The following is a 14,548-nucleotide window of genomic DNA, read 5'->3' on the forward strand; positions in this document are numbered from 1 at the left end:
TCAGCATTGACTTTATAACTAAATATTACCTCGTTTCTTCTTACCCACATAATGAATTGAAATGCATCGAGATAATAAAGATAGAAAAATAAGCACTGAGTCTATTTAAAACTCCCTGAAATGAACTAACGTTCAGCTGTTGCAATTTCACTGGCACTTGCTCTAACAACAAAGACCGATAGATGGTGCCCCAGAATATCTGGATGTACCATCTTGAAGAGGTCCCAATGCAGCACTGAGCCACAGCCAGCACCGAAACCAGACCAAATGGCAAACAGAACTCCACTCGACTTGCGACCTGCGCAGATCTTAGCTATGTAAATTGGCAACACGTGTAAACAGTGACATTATTTAGTTAAGCAATTGCGTTGCTCTGGACACTGCCCCACTTGACCATTCCGCTGCTGCACAGTGGCACAAAAACAAAAATGCGCGTGTAATGACTAGGATAAATAAAGCCTGAGGTCGTCATATGATGATGAAAATGATATTTTTAAATTCATCTATATTCTATATTTTGATCTATGTTCGATAGTTCCCATAGATTGGATAGAGAAATTCTATGAATCAATATAAAATTTCAAATATAAATTCTCCTATAAACAGAAGAAGTAACAAAACTTCAGTCGAAGTGCTTGGGCCTGGGAATACTTCAGTGTATCTTCCAAAGAAAACTAATATCGTCAGAAATCACAACTTCTGTGTTACAAAACGGATTTTAATGAAATTTTGAGCACACGAACTATATCTTCTATTGAATATTAGAAAATTTCGTAAAATTAGAAATCCATTCAGATATTCGCTATAATTGCAAGTGAACTTAAACCTATGACTTATATAAATGCTCCGAAAATGCTTAAAATACATATGAAGTGGACATGAGATATAAATGATATAGATAACTGAATTTCGATCAAGTTTTTATTCGGTAACCTTAAATTGGAAGAAGTTATTAATTATTTGAAATAAATTTGATGTCTTTGTGCTATAGAAGAATATAGAATATAGAACGCGATATATACTTAAATCTAGATGTAATTTTCTAGGTCTTGGTGTAAATATAAAGCTTCTTCTTTAGAATCCATAGACTCCGAGATCGAACAACTGGAAAGATGGATAGATCGACATGGATCGAATATAGAGGGGCTGGACTAGATCAACCGAGTCGGACAGACGGACAGATGAACGGACGACAAACACACGTGTAGAGGTACTGGACTAGATCAGCCAAGTCGATTTCCTTTTTTGATTTCTTTCATACCCAGGCTCCAGAGTAGAGCCGTAGAATGACATATATACACGTTTTGAGCTGACCAAGTAGGCGTTAGCTTTCTACTCTCGAAACTCATATAGGCTGGGTCTCATTGTAGTCGTTCAGTATTGCAGTGTCGCTCTCACTGTAAACTGCCTAGTTGAAATAATATTTATAATATTTATATATTTTTATAAAATAACAACATAAAACGAAGGGAGGCTAAGCCATGCCGCAGGTAAGTTTGGAGTGGGTTTCCATGGTAAACGGCCTTGATGTCTATCTTATGTGCTGTGGCAGCGACCACGGCTCAAGGTGCCCCACTATGGCATGGGACGCAGAAGCTCGATAGTTACTATGCTGCAGACAATTAAGCCATGCATCGTGGAGTACGCTTATTTTTGGGAGAACAAGAAGAACGAAGAGAACGCTGGGATTGGGGAGTTTCTGTCAGGATCTGGCACAGAAGACAAAGAAGTGACAGCCGAGCCGCAAATGCCGACCAAGGCCAACAAAATTAACGTCAAGGTATTGCCAACCAGGAGCATTTGGCAAGAGCGTCTAAAACATGGTAGTAAGCAACGTCTGCCCACAATAGCGGCGGTTAACAAGGTATCAAAGGATTGTATCGATAATTCCAATCAGGTATTCAACTCGTTCTCTATCTATATATATTCAAATATCTATTTGAATTCGATTTCTCTTTTCCGCAGACTGAAAAGAAGGAATTCAACTTAACCGACGATGACTTCAAGCTTCTCTTGCCAATCAATCGCTATATTGACGACAAGCTGTGCCAGTACAGCCTGCCACAGCTGATCGCGGAACTGACCAAGAATATGGTGGAAATTGAGATCATAAATGTGCGACCTCAATATGTGATCATAATGCCGGAGCCACGTATGGCTTGGCGCATTGAAGTCGACCTCACGAACAATCCGTCGATCCAATGTCTGATTCGTGCCGGCATTTACCTTAAAGAGGCCATGGACAACGATCCGCAAGCACGATTCATGCTCAACGGATACGATCAGGAGAATCGTCACATTGCTGTCGGAGCTGCTCGTGACCGAATGCCGCCAGCTGGCAAGGACGACACCATCAGGCGCCCCACTTCGTGGATGGCCAGGATTCCGATCTTCTGGCCGCACACTCCGGACCGTCTTGCGAAAATAGTGTTAACCTATTTCATTTTAATTTGTGTGATTGGCATTGTTTTCACTTTCTTCCTCTGAGAGCTCAAGTCACATTAGGATCGATATCAATGACTTGTTTGGCTCATTGCTCACGATAACGGAAGCCAGCTAGATATTTCGAGGCACAATTCTATTTCGAAATTATATAAATTTACAGCGCCGTATATGTGTAAATTTCAAATCAAGTTTATTGTTCGAATTTGTGGAATTGTAAATTGAATTTTATTTGTCTAAAAATTTATATTAGATATTAAATTAAAAAAATAATGACAATGTCAAATATTACTTTATTTAATTGGCATTGGTAGATCTTAAATCTAGTCGTACGAAACTCTTACGAATGTTTGCAATTTTTTCCTCAAGAATAAGGTTTAAAAATAAAACCATTTCAAATCCAAACCTATATCTGATCTTTTTTATACTAATTTGCGAAAGTGAAACGAGCATATTGGTTTTGTACAATGTCCGATTGTTAGCCTGATTTTCCATTCGGTTGGTTGATTGAATCTAGAGACTAGAAATTTTAAAATATTAGGATATTATACTAATATATGTAGTGTAAATATGGAGTATCCAAACTTCGAAAAGGCACTTTCCGTTATCTCAGAAACCTTGGTAGTTCATGCAGAATTGAATTTTTGAATATAAGCCTGGGTCGACAATGCATGCTCTTAAATATGTAACGGCCTACGCTCACAGTCATTGGGTGGTCAAAACTATATTGTCTACAGCTCTAGAGCTACATACAAAATTTAGCGACTGAATTAGTGCTGACATCCTCTATTGATTTGCACAAAAATAATCGATATACAATATCAGTTGGGGGCGTGGCAAGTTGTAAAGTTGATCTGATCTCTGCAGTCGGTAACGCCCGACTGCAACGTTCTTACTTGTTTTTGTTTATAAAAAAAAAAAAAACTAAGATTTCCCTTTAAAATAAATCTTCAAAACATAAATTTCTTTAGTATATTTAAAAAAAAAAATTTTTAAATAAAAATTTTAAATAAATATTTCAACTTTCAACTTTTTAAGTTCAGCTATCTTTTTATTTTTTAATATATTTTTAATATCAGAGTTACTTAAAAAAAAAAAGAGTCTTTTGTAATATTATTTTATTGATTGAAACTTTGTAATATTTTTTATAATTGATTTAATTCAACTAATATTTATTGGATTTGATATTAAAAATATATTTTAGATCCATCTCATCTATAATTATAACTATGAATGATAATTTGATGATGCTTGAGCTAGCAAGAGTTTACTTTTAAGTTAGTTTCGTACCACTGTAGCTGGGAAATTTATGGGATGTTGCTAGTGAATATCCAGGACAACACGCCCAAAGGACAATATGTGCAGATGCTGCTGGAGCGTTTGGGGCTCGCAGGATGCTGCGAAATTTTACGATGCACAAACAAAGAATAATCGTAACGTGTGAACTTTATGCTGTTTGGTCTGTGCGCCGCAGGTAAGCAGCCGCAGCCGCAGCCGCAGTCGCAGTCGCAGCAGGAGCAGGAGCTGGAGCAACAGGACTCGTGCAGCGTCCAATCGGCCTGCCGGTGTCCAGATAAACAAGGCAATAAGCGTCACGCAGGACACTTGTTGCCGTTGCTCCTCGTTAGCGGGCGCCTACAGCTTGCAGTTGAGTGGGCGTCTGCTTGGATTGCGCTCCACTTGCCTCATTAGTTCAAACATATATATATATACACACAAATATATATATATACATACTTTATACTATATAGAGTGTGTGTGTGGCCAATGGACGTTTCGTTTAATTATGCAAACGTCGGACCCGTTCGCCGTGTCGGTTATATTTCAAAACTGCTCTGCACGGCCAGCAAGCGGCTCAGTTAACCCGTGTCCATCGCGCCAGCCACAACAGCAGCCAGTGCTCCCAGTGCTCACAGTGCTCCACCAGCCAGGCATACAACACACAGTCTCCAGGCACCCAGGCACCCAGGCACCCAAGCAGTCATGAGCCAGTTCGGCGGAGCAGCCACACGGCCACGCAATTGGACACTTCGTGGCGCCGTGCTCCTCCTGGCGCTGCAGCTGCTCCAGACCCCAAGCGCCCTGCAGCACACCGAGGAGGGTCTCGAGTTGCTCTTTCGCGAACGGTAAGTCGATGGAGGTCTATTGGCTCTCGGCAAAATGCAGAGCTAGCACAGGCCTAAGAGGAGTATAAAGTGCTTTAGTAAGATACGACACAATCACAATAAAATCAGAGTAGATAAAACACAGATAATCCTCAGTTTCTCGATACAGTATGTTTTTTTTTTTTTTTTTTTTAACCCCTTACTCATTGAAAATGGGAAATCAGGATGATTAGATGGTCTTCTTCCAAAGTATTTATCAAGCAGCAGGAGGCGTGGCAAGCCCCATAGAGTATACATCATCTTCATCCAAGTGTCTAACCACTTTAGCCCTGTCCGTTTCTTTGCCTTTCCATATGTTTAAATGCTCATAACCTATAAAAATCAAATAGACTTAAATTGATTGATAACTAGTTTTCTTAAAAAAATCAGTTACAAATTTGTATCGCCAACTTCTTGAAAACTGAAACTCCAAATTTAGAATATATAAATCAATATAAATTTTATGATGATTTGTGAATGGGCTAAGGTATGAAAAAAATAGGAAATCAATGAATAAAAAATAAAAGTAGGGCTTCAAAAGTTTTGAGGAGTCTAATTAGGAAAAAAAATCTAATTAATCCATATAAAATTTATAAAATAAAAATAATTTTTTTTTTTTTAAGATTCCACGTATTAGATTTGCCAAATAGAGAATAGACTAGTAGAGAGTTAAACTAGTAGATTAGCTATAAATATGTAAATATGTAAATATATGGATTGATCTCGTTGGAGTTCAAACCATCCGGTTATTTATAGTTATAGTGTAAAGATTTGCTTATTGTTCTGTACAAGACAGAATGCAAATAAAATATATGTATATATAAAAAAAAAAAAAATATTTGGATTAATCTGAAAATAGTTTAAGAATTTGGAATTGAAGAAGCAAAGAACTTTTTATTGAATTATAATAATTATAATAAAAATATTACAAATATTAATTACAATAATTCAATTATCTCTTTTAATAAAAAACGCTTTTTAATGATTTATAATGATTATAATAATAATATAACAAATATGAATTATAATAATTCAATTATTTCTTTGGATGTATGGGAACGTGCGCAGCTCACAGTCGGATTGGGAGAACGTTTGGCATCGGGAGACGCATTCGCGTTGCCGGGACAAGCTGATCCGGCAGCTCTACTGGGCCTGCGAGAAGGACATCTACCGACTGACGCGGCGCAACCGGAAGAGGGGCGGCGACGAGGCGTGGCTGAAGAGCAGCTCCAATCGTAAGTGACATATCAGTGAGAGAGAGAGAGAGAGAGAGAGAGAGAGACAGACAGAGAAAGAGAGAGAGAGAGAGAGAGAGGGTGTGCTACTACATTGTGAAATTGTGTTGACTTTTGCAGCTGCTGTGGGCGGTGCCGCCTCTACCTGGCTGCACGTGAACTATGCGAACATGTTGCTGCGCAGCAGACGCTCCGATGCGCCCTCCATTACCAACGAGTGCTGCACCAAGACCGGCTGCACCTGGGAGGAGTACGCCGAGTACTGCCCCTCGAACAAGCGCCGCAATCACTACTGAGTGCGCCCGATTGCGCTCCCCAATATTATATACCCTATACATATAACATATATACATGCATATATACATATATATATACACACGATATAACTATAATGTTTTTTTTTTGTCTCTCTATTTTTTGTTGTTGTTGTTTGTTCGTTGTTCGATTGTCTGTCGCGTCGCGTTTGAAGCTAAATAATAAATAAAATAATATATAAAAATATGTGTTTTACCTGGAGGAGAAGAAGAAGAACTGATATGAAATCATCGATTGTTACAAGGGACTTCATATGGGCTGAATAGGACTAACCATACAAGTGCGAAAGGGGAAATGATTGATCCTAAAAAAGATTAATAATTTGATCTAAAATAATGAATGTTGCCTGAGAATGTCAAAGCCTTTTGCTCTCTACTCTTCTCTTAGAAAGAGGGAGGAAAATTTATCTGAATATATCTATATCTTCTACCCGAAGAGCCCGATTTGAATGAAATAAATGTTGTTATGCAAAAAAATCAATCAATTATGGCGAGGACAAAATTTTAGATCTGTAGACTTGCTATTAAATATTATTTTTATGAGTTTTCGAGAACACGTCGACTTAAAAAAAAAACAATTAAAAGAACCAAAACTCAAACAATATAGAATACTCTTCAGTAATACTTAGTATATGCTCGACTATACTATTTAATATCATGTGTCCGTCTTGGTAAGCAAAAGCTTAAGAGTGGCCTAATACAAAGATCATATACACGCCTCCTAGGCACTTAATGACTGGCAGGTAGTATAATTGAATGAATGAACTCTATGAATAGGCAGATGATCTATTACCCTACCCATCACCGATAGGAATACGTAAGAAACGAAACCTAAGCCATACAACCTCTGCAATTGACGAAAAATAGTCCATATCAATCAAAACTCAGCAATTGACTTAAGCTATGAATTTAGGCATGAGTCTGGGTATAAAAACTTAGGCTCAGAAGAATAATGCTGAATGCTGAACTTAATAAACATTCATCCACTACCGTTGCAAAGCTCCATCAACACCCAATACTGTAGTTGCATAATGCTTAAAGCTACACACCTACTTGATCTTTTCCTCTTTAAGAATTCTTTCGCTCTTAGCTACAGAGTGTTTTGGTATTTCTCTTTGTTATCAATAACTTATAGGAACTACATATATAAAAAATAGGTTGGATATACACGTATAACAGAGGTAAATAAAATATTCATACCTTTAGCGGTTTTACAGCTGAAACCAAATAATTTAGATAGTTGGGAGTGTCTGATTCACCTATTGAGAGGTGAGTAATCCGAGACTCCAGGGGTTTGATGAATCAGTACAACTTATTTTTATACAGACCGATTGCAACGTAGTACGAAATATGTGCCTCAACAATATAATATATATAGTATACACCATATATATATGATACTATATTCTCTTTATAATGTTCAGTATATAGTATGTATGTATATCATATAAGATACATATATTCAACATACAAGATATTATATGATATACATGATATTCGACATACATACATATATAACGTTTAATATGTATATAATACGCGATATATGTACATATATGCATTTTATAAAGCTTGATACATAAATATGTATACAGAATACCATATATCACAATTTTAATAAATATAAAATACCCTATATTTAATGTTAAATATTAATATATGATAAGTACATACGATATACGGCATATTATATACACGATATAAACAACATACATATATATCAAAATATATTAAATATATAATATACAATATATACAATATATGATATATAGTATATATACATACGATATATACACTATACCGATATACAGAATTCAAATTCAAGACATATGTATAACATATAAGTACTATGGTGTATGTATATCTTTTATATACATATATGATACCAATATACCACACATTAAATATATGATATTAAATTACATTTATCAAGAGTTGACATAAATTTCTTATAAGAACTAAGATTCAAAAGAAACAAAATTATGAAGATTTACACTTAGATAGTTCAATGAGTAATACAAATAGAGCAGCTTGTGGGAAGAAATATTTTAATTTATGAATTTTGACTGTGAAATCAGATTAGATTTCGCACAATAATTAATTCTAATGGACAGATTTCCTAGTAAAACTCTGCAACCCATGATTATATATTTATATATATGTGGATATTAAAACATGGAAATAATTCCTTGTTGCTCTCTTTTGTTTTAGTTTTTTTGGAGGACAACATAAGATTGTTTTATTGAAGAGAACCAAGCGCGCACAACAAAGATCTATTCAGATACGATTCTTTTTTTGTATCACAGATGCATTATTCAATATCAAAGTCAAAGTTAGTCGAATTAAAACTAATATTAAATAGGGTTAAAAAAAATAAAATAAAAAATTGTAATTATAGTGATAATAGTACAAATGCGAATATATAAATTCAAATTGAATTTGGTTCTATTTCGATCGAAATTTGTTTGAGTATAACAATCTGATTCAGCTATGATCTGATTTGATATACAATCAAAATAAATAAATATACAACTCTATATATTCAATAGGTAAATACAACTCGTGTTCTATTCGCAGCACTTACGACTGCGACGCATATAAATATTAAACTACGCTTAAAAGCGACAAACTACTATAAAACTGTCTATATAGTATATATATATATATATATATATATATATATATATATATATATATATATATATATATATATATATATAGCATACATATCTATCGTATATCGCTCTATATTTATATATATATGTGTGTGCTAGACTGCTACGAGTCTATACCGTTATGAGGGAGAACACTGCTAAGTAATTGCCTTGGTACAAATGCGAAAGAGATGGCAACAGATCGCAACCGTGAGACTTCCGACTGAATGTCTGTCTATATAGAAACTGAACAGTCGGGCAATCGATTTCGATTTCGATTTCGATTTCAATTTCGGCTATTGCAGTTGCCGGTGCTCGCGTCGTCGTCCTTGCAATCCTTGCGCGCCTTGCCGCACTTGTCCGTCGGCGTCGACTGGTGCTGCCGCTTGGAGCCATTCGCCTGCCCCTGCTCGTAGTGCTTGTCCAGCATCTCCAGGAGCGTCTGCTGACGCTTGCCCACAGCATGAGCTGGGGAACTTGTGGCAGCTGCTGCTGCTGCTCCAGCTCCTGCTCCTGCTCCTGCTGCTGCTGTTGCTGTTGCTGTAGCTGGTGTGACTATGTGATTGCTGTTGCTGCTGGAGTTGCTGCTGGAGCTGCCACCGCCACTGCCACCGGCGCCGCCGCTGTCCAGACTCGCAGCCAACATCATGGCGTTGGCCTGCTCCTGCTCGGCATCGTCATCATCGTTATCCGACAGCGCAATTCCATTGTTCTGCGAGCAATCCGAGTCGGCAAACAGATCCGGACTTTGCTGTTGCTTTGCTGCAGCTGGCGGCGCCACTGCATCCGCTGGCTTGGGCTGGGCATCGGGCACCTTGTGCAGCGTCTTCAGGCCCTCGAGCACGAAGGCATAGAGAGTTCGGCCGGCGCCCGTCTTCTTGAAGGGACACAGCACGGAGTACAGCTGGTGCACGGTGGTGCCATGGGCACGGAAGATCTGCCAGAGCTCGTGCAGGTCATCCCTCAGCTGGCGATTGCCGAATGTGTAGTAGGCCAGCGGACGGCCGTGGTGGGCGCAGACCATGATCTGGATGAGCGCCTTCAGGTGCGGATCGCCGCCGAAGGCGCCGCAGCCCCAATTGCCAGTGGCCACGCCCGGCGCCGGCGTCGACAGCCAGTGCCTGAAGCCAATGGACGCCTTGTTCAGCTCACGCAAAATGAGATCCTCGCGATACTGATGCGACTGCATCTGCTGGTCGAATCGTAGTGCATCGATGGCCACAATCGCCGTGTGGCGGCGCCGCGACTTGTCGTACGGCGTCCGATCCTCGTGGTTGCCCGCCCACACGAAGCTGCTCGCATAGCCGGTGTAGTTGCTGAAGCGCTCGCTGCCCACCATTAGCAGCGCCTCCGTGGAGAGCAGGCACTCGGTGAAGAGCTTCGAGATGAGCAGCTCCGGGCAGATGACGAAACGGATCTCCTCCTGCACGCAGCCGTGGCCGAGCACGCCGCCGCCCAGGAACTTGTTGGCAAAGTCCACCTGCAGCAGGCCAACGCCCTGATCCTCGATGGTGCCGCCGGCATTGATGTGCATGGGCACGCTGGCCAGGACCGCAGAGCTCGCGTGCCAATTGACCTCATCCTCGGGCTTCCCGCTGACGCGCATGAAGGTCAGGCAGCCGGTGGGCACATTGCTGGCATCCCGCTCCGTGGGACAGACGCGACGAAAGTAGTGGAAGATGCACTTCAGCTTCTCCAGCACCGCTGACCCGGTGGCCTGATAGAGTCTGCAAGAGAGAGGAGATACATTCGTTTAATGGCTGCCAATGCCACACAGTTCGCACCGCCTGTCGCCAAACCTGAGCCAGTTTACCTATTGAAGTTAATGTCCGGAAAATTGCCGTACTCGGACTTGCGCTTGAGCGTGTTGCGGCGCGGAAATGTGCATAGAAAAGCGTTGGCCAGCAGGCACGAGATCTGCTCCTGGGTCAGTGACACGGCAGACGTGTGATTCTGCTTGAGCAGCGGAATTGGAGCCCTGATCAGCTCCGGCAGGCGCAGCGCCAGACGAATGATGCGTGGCAACAGATCCTCGAAGAAGACACGCGACTCGCTCTCATCCAGCTCGTCGTTGAAGAGCTTGTGCAGGGCCCGGAAGCTCCACTGGTCCTTGTACGTGCTGTTGTACGTCAGAATGGCCGCCTCGAGCTGCTTGCTAGTGGAAATGGGACGCTGGAGCGCCCGCTTGATCATGCCCCAGCGCGACTCGATGTCCGAGGTGCCATCCTCTGCCGCGACGGGATATTTGCTCTCCGGTGCACAGGGCAGGCGCACATGATCGGAGTCCCAACGATGTGCGCCCCGAAATGGACGCGGCGGCTCGGTCTCCGGCTCGCGAATCGGATGTCGGTAGAGCACCTTGTGCTGGGCGCCCGGCAGCACAGCGCCCAGGTGGTCCAGCTCGAAGGGCAACAGCCCGCGGTGCACGGCCTCGATGGGCAGGCAGCGCCAGTGCCAGGGCGTGTCGGATTCACCATCACTGCCTGCCACAGAAATAATAGTGAATCATTAAATATGCAAACAAAAAAAATATTGCAAAAACAAACAACAACAAAATGCCAAAATGCAAAAATTTTCCAAACAATTCGCTTAATCGACGATTCGCCGCACTTACCCGCCGCCGAGTTGTCTGATGATGCCGGCGATGCTCTGCCGTCGACTGTGTCCTGCCTGGGCGCATCTATTTTCATGCTGTTATTGCTCTCGCCGTCCATTGGATAATCAACGCGCGTGTTCTTAAAGTTCGCAAGATGTTTAACAAATTGAAAACGCCACAGCGTTGCCAATTGTTTTGGTAGTGTTGATAAGCGGCCACTAGACCTTTGCATTGGCACAGCCGTTTTGCTCTGTGTATAATAGTATCGTAAAAAATAAGACGAACCGCTCAAAAGTCACTTAAATTGCAACTGCGAATCTTAATAATATATTGTATTTGCTTCAATTTGTGAATTATGTGTATTTTATTTGCTATCGATATATCGATATGCTGCACTCTTTATGTGAGTACAAAAGCGCGCACAGCCAACTTCACGCAATTTCAAATTTACGTGCGCAAACAGGAGACTGTTATTAGAAAAATGACACTTCCAAATCTGTTCAATAGAATTACATCCGCGAATCTTTATTATGTATCGACATTGCTTCAATTTGTGAATTGTGTGCACTCTATTTGCTATCGATATATCGATTGCTGCGCTCTTTATGTGAGTAAAAACCCGCGCACAGGCAACTTCACGAAATTTTAAATTTACGCGCGCAAACAGAAAACTGTTTAGAAAAATGACAGAAGCAAACATTTTGGTATTTCTATAAAAACTTTAAACCAATTTTTTAAGAAATAAGTAACAGGGGCTTATTTACATTTTTTACACATTTCTCACCTAACATTCAATAACCCTTCAGCAAATAATTTTTGCTGCTGTTTTCAAAAAAATTATCTCCTATGCGAAAACATTTTTATAACACATGTACATATACATACATATGTATAACATCAGTCAGTACATTTGTAAATTTGTTTATTTGATTAAATCATGCAAATTTCGTGAAGCTGCGAAGTATAAACAGAAAAATTGACGAAAAGAGCAAGCGAAGGAGAGAGAGAGAGAGAGAGAGTCAATATGCTACGCCCCTCTTTTCGCCACGTGCAGTTAAGCGAACAGATTGTTTGTTTTCTATGTTTTGCTCGTTCGTTCACTCACACCAGACCCAGAAGGACCTGCTTAGCAGCAAAAATCTACTTCCGCTGACATGAATAATCAAAACAGAGTATTCAATTTGTTTTGATTTGTTGGTATAATAATCAAATAATAGCCAGATGAGCGGTTTTAGATCTTGATTTGAGTGCTAAAAAGCTGACTTTTAATTTGATCACATTATTTTGCATGACACAGATGCAATTCTACAAAGATCTGCTGGGCTGTGTGTGTGTGTGTGTTATTCGATGGAAGTGCTTTCGCAATGTGTGTGTGTGTGTGTGTGTGCATTTTAAGTGCTTTCGCAGAGTTCAACACACCTTTATCGCCGCCTAATCAGCCGCATAGGGTTAGCTGCGCAGTTGCTATTGCTCTGCTGTATTTTGATTATGAACTCTTTGGCTCTGCCTTCGTGCGAAGTCGCGCGTCGCGTCGCGTCGCAAAGTATTCGAATGCGTAAACAAATGAAGATAGCAAAAGAAAGCAGCAACAAAATTATCACAATTAGTTTAGTCTGCTCTTTTTGCGTATGTGTGTGTGTGTGAAAAAGAGAAAGAGAGTGAGTGTGTGCGTCTGTATGTTTGGCTGTGTGTGTAGCCTTCAAGTCTACATCGCAGTCGCCTTGACCATAACCTAGAAATTAATGTACGTATTGTGAGAGCGCCAGAGATTGACTGTTTGTTTGTGTTTGTGTGTGTGTGTTTGCGTGCACATGTACATATACATATGTATATTTACGTCAGCTGCGCAGCAGCAAACAGGTACCATAGCGGCAGCGGACGCGGCGGCGTCCAATCAGGTGCCAAAAACAAACGACAACAGTGAAAGCAACAGCAACAAAGCGCCAGCATAAGGAAAGCACTCGCACACAAACACACACGCACACACGTGCATAGATAGAGAATGCGAAATGTTACTAAACTTTTCAAGGTCACCCCCAGTATGAACTACAAATCGTAGCCAAAGCCGATATAACGCTAACGTCGACGCTGACGATGACGCTGACGCTGACGCTGACGCCAGCGCGCTGCACTCAGCTGCAGGCAGATTCAAAAGCGTTTCGCGAGCAAACTGAAAATTTGCGGCTGTTGTTGTTTGTGCATAAGAAAAAATTATGAGTTTTGCTGTCTGAAACACACACACTCTCTCTCTCTCTCTCTCTCTCTTGCTCCCTCTGCCACGCTCTCTCCCTCTTGTTATCTTTATTTGAATCACATGATCCAAAATGTTTGTTTGTTTGCGCTTAGCGCTGATCGAATGCATCCACTTCTTCGGGCTTCAACTGGTTTCTCATATTCTTCTTCTGCAATATTCTTGCATAATAAAAAACAAATTGGATAAACATACACATATAAATATATGTACATATGTACACTGACGTAATGATGGCGAAATTGTTGACATGATAAGTCAATATCTACATGTTCATATACATATGTATGTATGTATTTTGTAGATAAAGTTCGTATTTATTTGAACGTATGTATGTACATACATACATATATATTCCTATGGGATCTATTATACAGAAGTATCAAAGCTAGATTACAGAACTCTATATTTGCTGTTTTTATTCATCTTACTCGAGTTATTTTGGTATGCTCGTATTCGTAATTCCTTTGGGAATCCGACAAACCATAGCTTATAATTTCATTATAAATAACTGTAAAAATAGTCAGAATCTTGTATATATGTACATACATCTACATTCAAGTATTGCATTGTTCGTATACGATAATCGTTGTGTCCGCCTGGGGGAATCGTAATAATAATAATAATACTCAATATTTATTTATTTTCTCTTTGTTAGTTTCAATGGTATATCGTTTTTAAAAGCGAACTGCTCTACTACTATATATACTATTAATATACATATACTATATGAACAATCAATTGACATAGCATAAGAATGCTCCTAGGCTTTGTTTACTAGCTCATATAGTCGTTAGATTTGAGTGTATATATTATATATTTAGTATGTAGACTACTTAGTACACCATGAGCCTAGAGAGCTCATAGCTCTGTAGAGCTCATCATTCTGAACTGCTGAACTACTAAATAGCT

General features: G+C 40.1%; 3 protein-coding genes across 3 annotated transcripts; 2 read left to right on the forward strand and 1 right to left on the reverse strand.

The window, feature by feature from the left end:
* Positions 1-1,332: 1,332 nt before the first annotated feature.
* Positions 1,333-2,728, forward strand: LOC149268052 (uncharacterized). The gene is made up of 3 exons (XM_089472940.1): positions 1,333-1,490; positions 1,553-1,897; positions 1,966-2,728. Exons 1-3 carry the CDS (start codon positions 1,482-1,484, stop codon positions 2,485-2,487), a joined length of 876 nt encoding a protein of 291 aa, XP_089329066.1. The 5' UTR covers positions 1,333-1,481; the 3' UTR covers positions 2,488-2,728.
* Positions 2,729-3,707: 979 nt separating this feature from the next.
* Ilp7 (Insulin-like peptide 7) lies at positions 3,708-6,282 on the forward strand. Its single transcript, XM_089474617.1, has 3 exons — positions 3,708-4,568; positions 5,655-5,821; positions 5,942-6,282. Exons 1-3 carry the CDS (start codon positions 4,426-4,428, stop codon positions 6,115-6,117), a joined length of 486 nt encoding a protein of 161 aa, XP_089330743.1. The 5' UTR covers positions 3,708-4,425; the 3' UTR covers positions 6,118-6,282.
* A 1,884-nt stretch (positions 6,283-8,166) lies between these two features.
* Parg (Poly(ADP-ribose) glycohydrolase) lies at positions 8,167-14,348 on the reverse strand. The gene is made up of 3 exons (XM_089475171.1): positions 11,404-14,348; positions 10,603-11,272; positions 8,167-10,516 (listed from the first exon to the last, which is right to left on the reverse strand). The coding sequence occupies exons 1-3, from the start codon at positions 11,615-11,617 to the stop codon at positions 9,076-9,078; spliced, it is 2,325 nt and encodes a 774-aa protein (XP_089331297.1). The 5' UTR covers positions 11,618-14,348; the 3' UTR covers positions 8,167-9,075.
* Positions 14,349-14,548: the final 200 nt, after the last annotated feature.

This window comes from Drosophila arizonae, chromosome X (genome assembly GCF_054131065.1).
Source record: "Drosophila arizonae isolate 15081-1271.41 chromosome X, UAZ_ARI_1.0, whole genome shotgun sequence".
NCBI lineage: Eukaryota > Metazoa > Arthropoda > Insecta > Diptera > Drosophilidae > Drosophila > Drosophila arizonae.

Bases quoted from the DNA above. Each gene is read 5' to 3' on its own strand.
- LOC149268052 (XM_089472940.1), top strand. The intron at 1,898-1,965 runs GTATTCAACTCG...TCTTTTCCGCAG, and splicing joins GTATCGATAATTCCAATCAG to ACTGAAAAGAAGGAATTCAA.
- Ilp7 (XM_089474617.1), top strand. From the start codon at position 4,426: ATGAGCCAGTTCGGCGGAGCAGCCACACGGCCACGCAATTGGACACTT. The intron at 4,569-5,654 runs GTAAGTCGATGG...GAACGTGCGCAG, and splicing joins GAGTTGCTCTTTCGCGAACG to CTCACAGTCGGATTGGGAGA. The intron at 5,822-5,941 runs GTAAGTGACATA...TGACTTTTGCAG, and splicing joins GCTGAAGAGCAGCTCCAATC to CTGCTGTGGGCGGTGCCGCC.
- Parg (XM_089475171.1), bottom strand. From the start codon at position 11,617: ATGCAAAGGTCTAGTGGCCGCTTATCAACACTACCAAAACAATTGGCA. The intron at 11,273-11,403 runs GTAAGTGCGGCG...TTTCTGTGGCAG, and splicing joins ATCAGACAACTCGGCGGCGG to GCAGTGATGGTGAATCCGAC. The intron at 10,517-10,602 runs GTAAACTGGCTC...TCTCTCTTGCAG, and splicing joins CCGGACATTAACTTCAATAG to ACTCTATCAGGCCACCGGGT.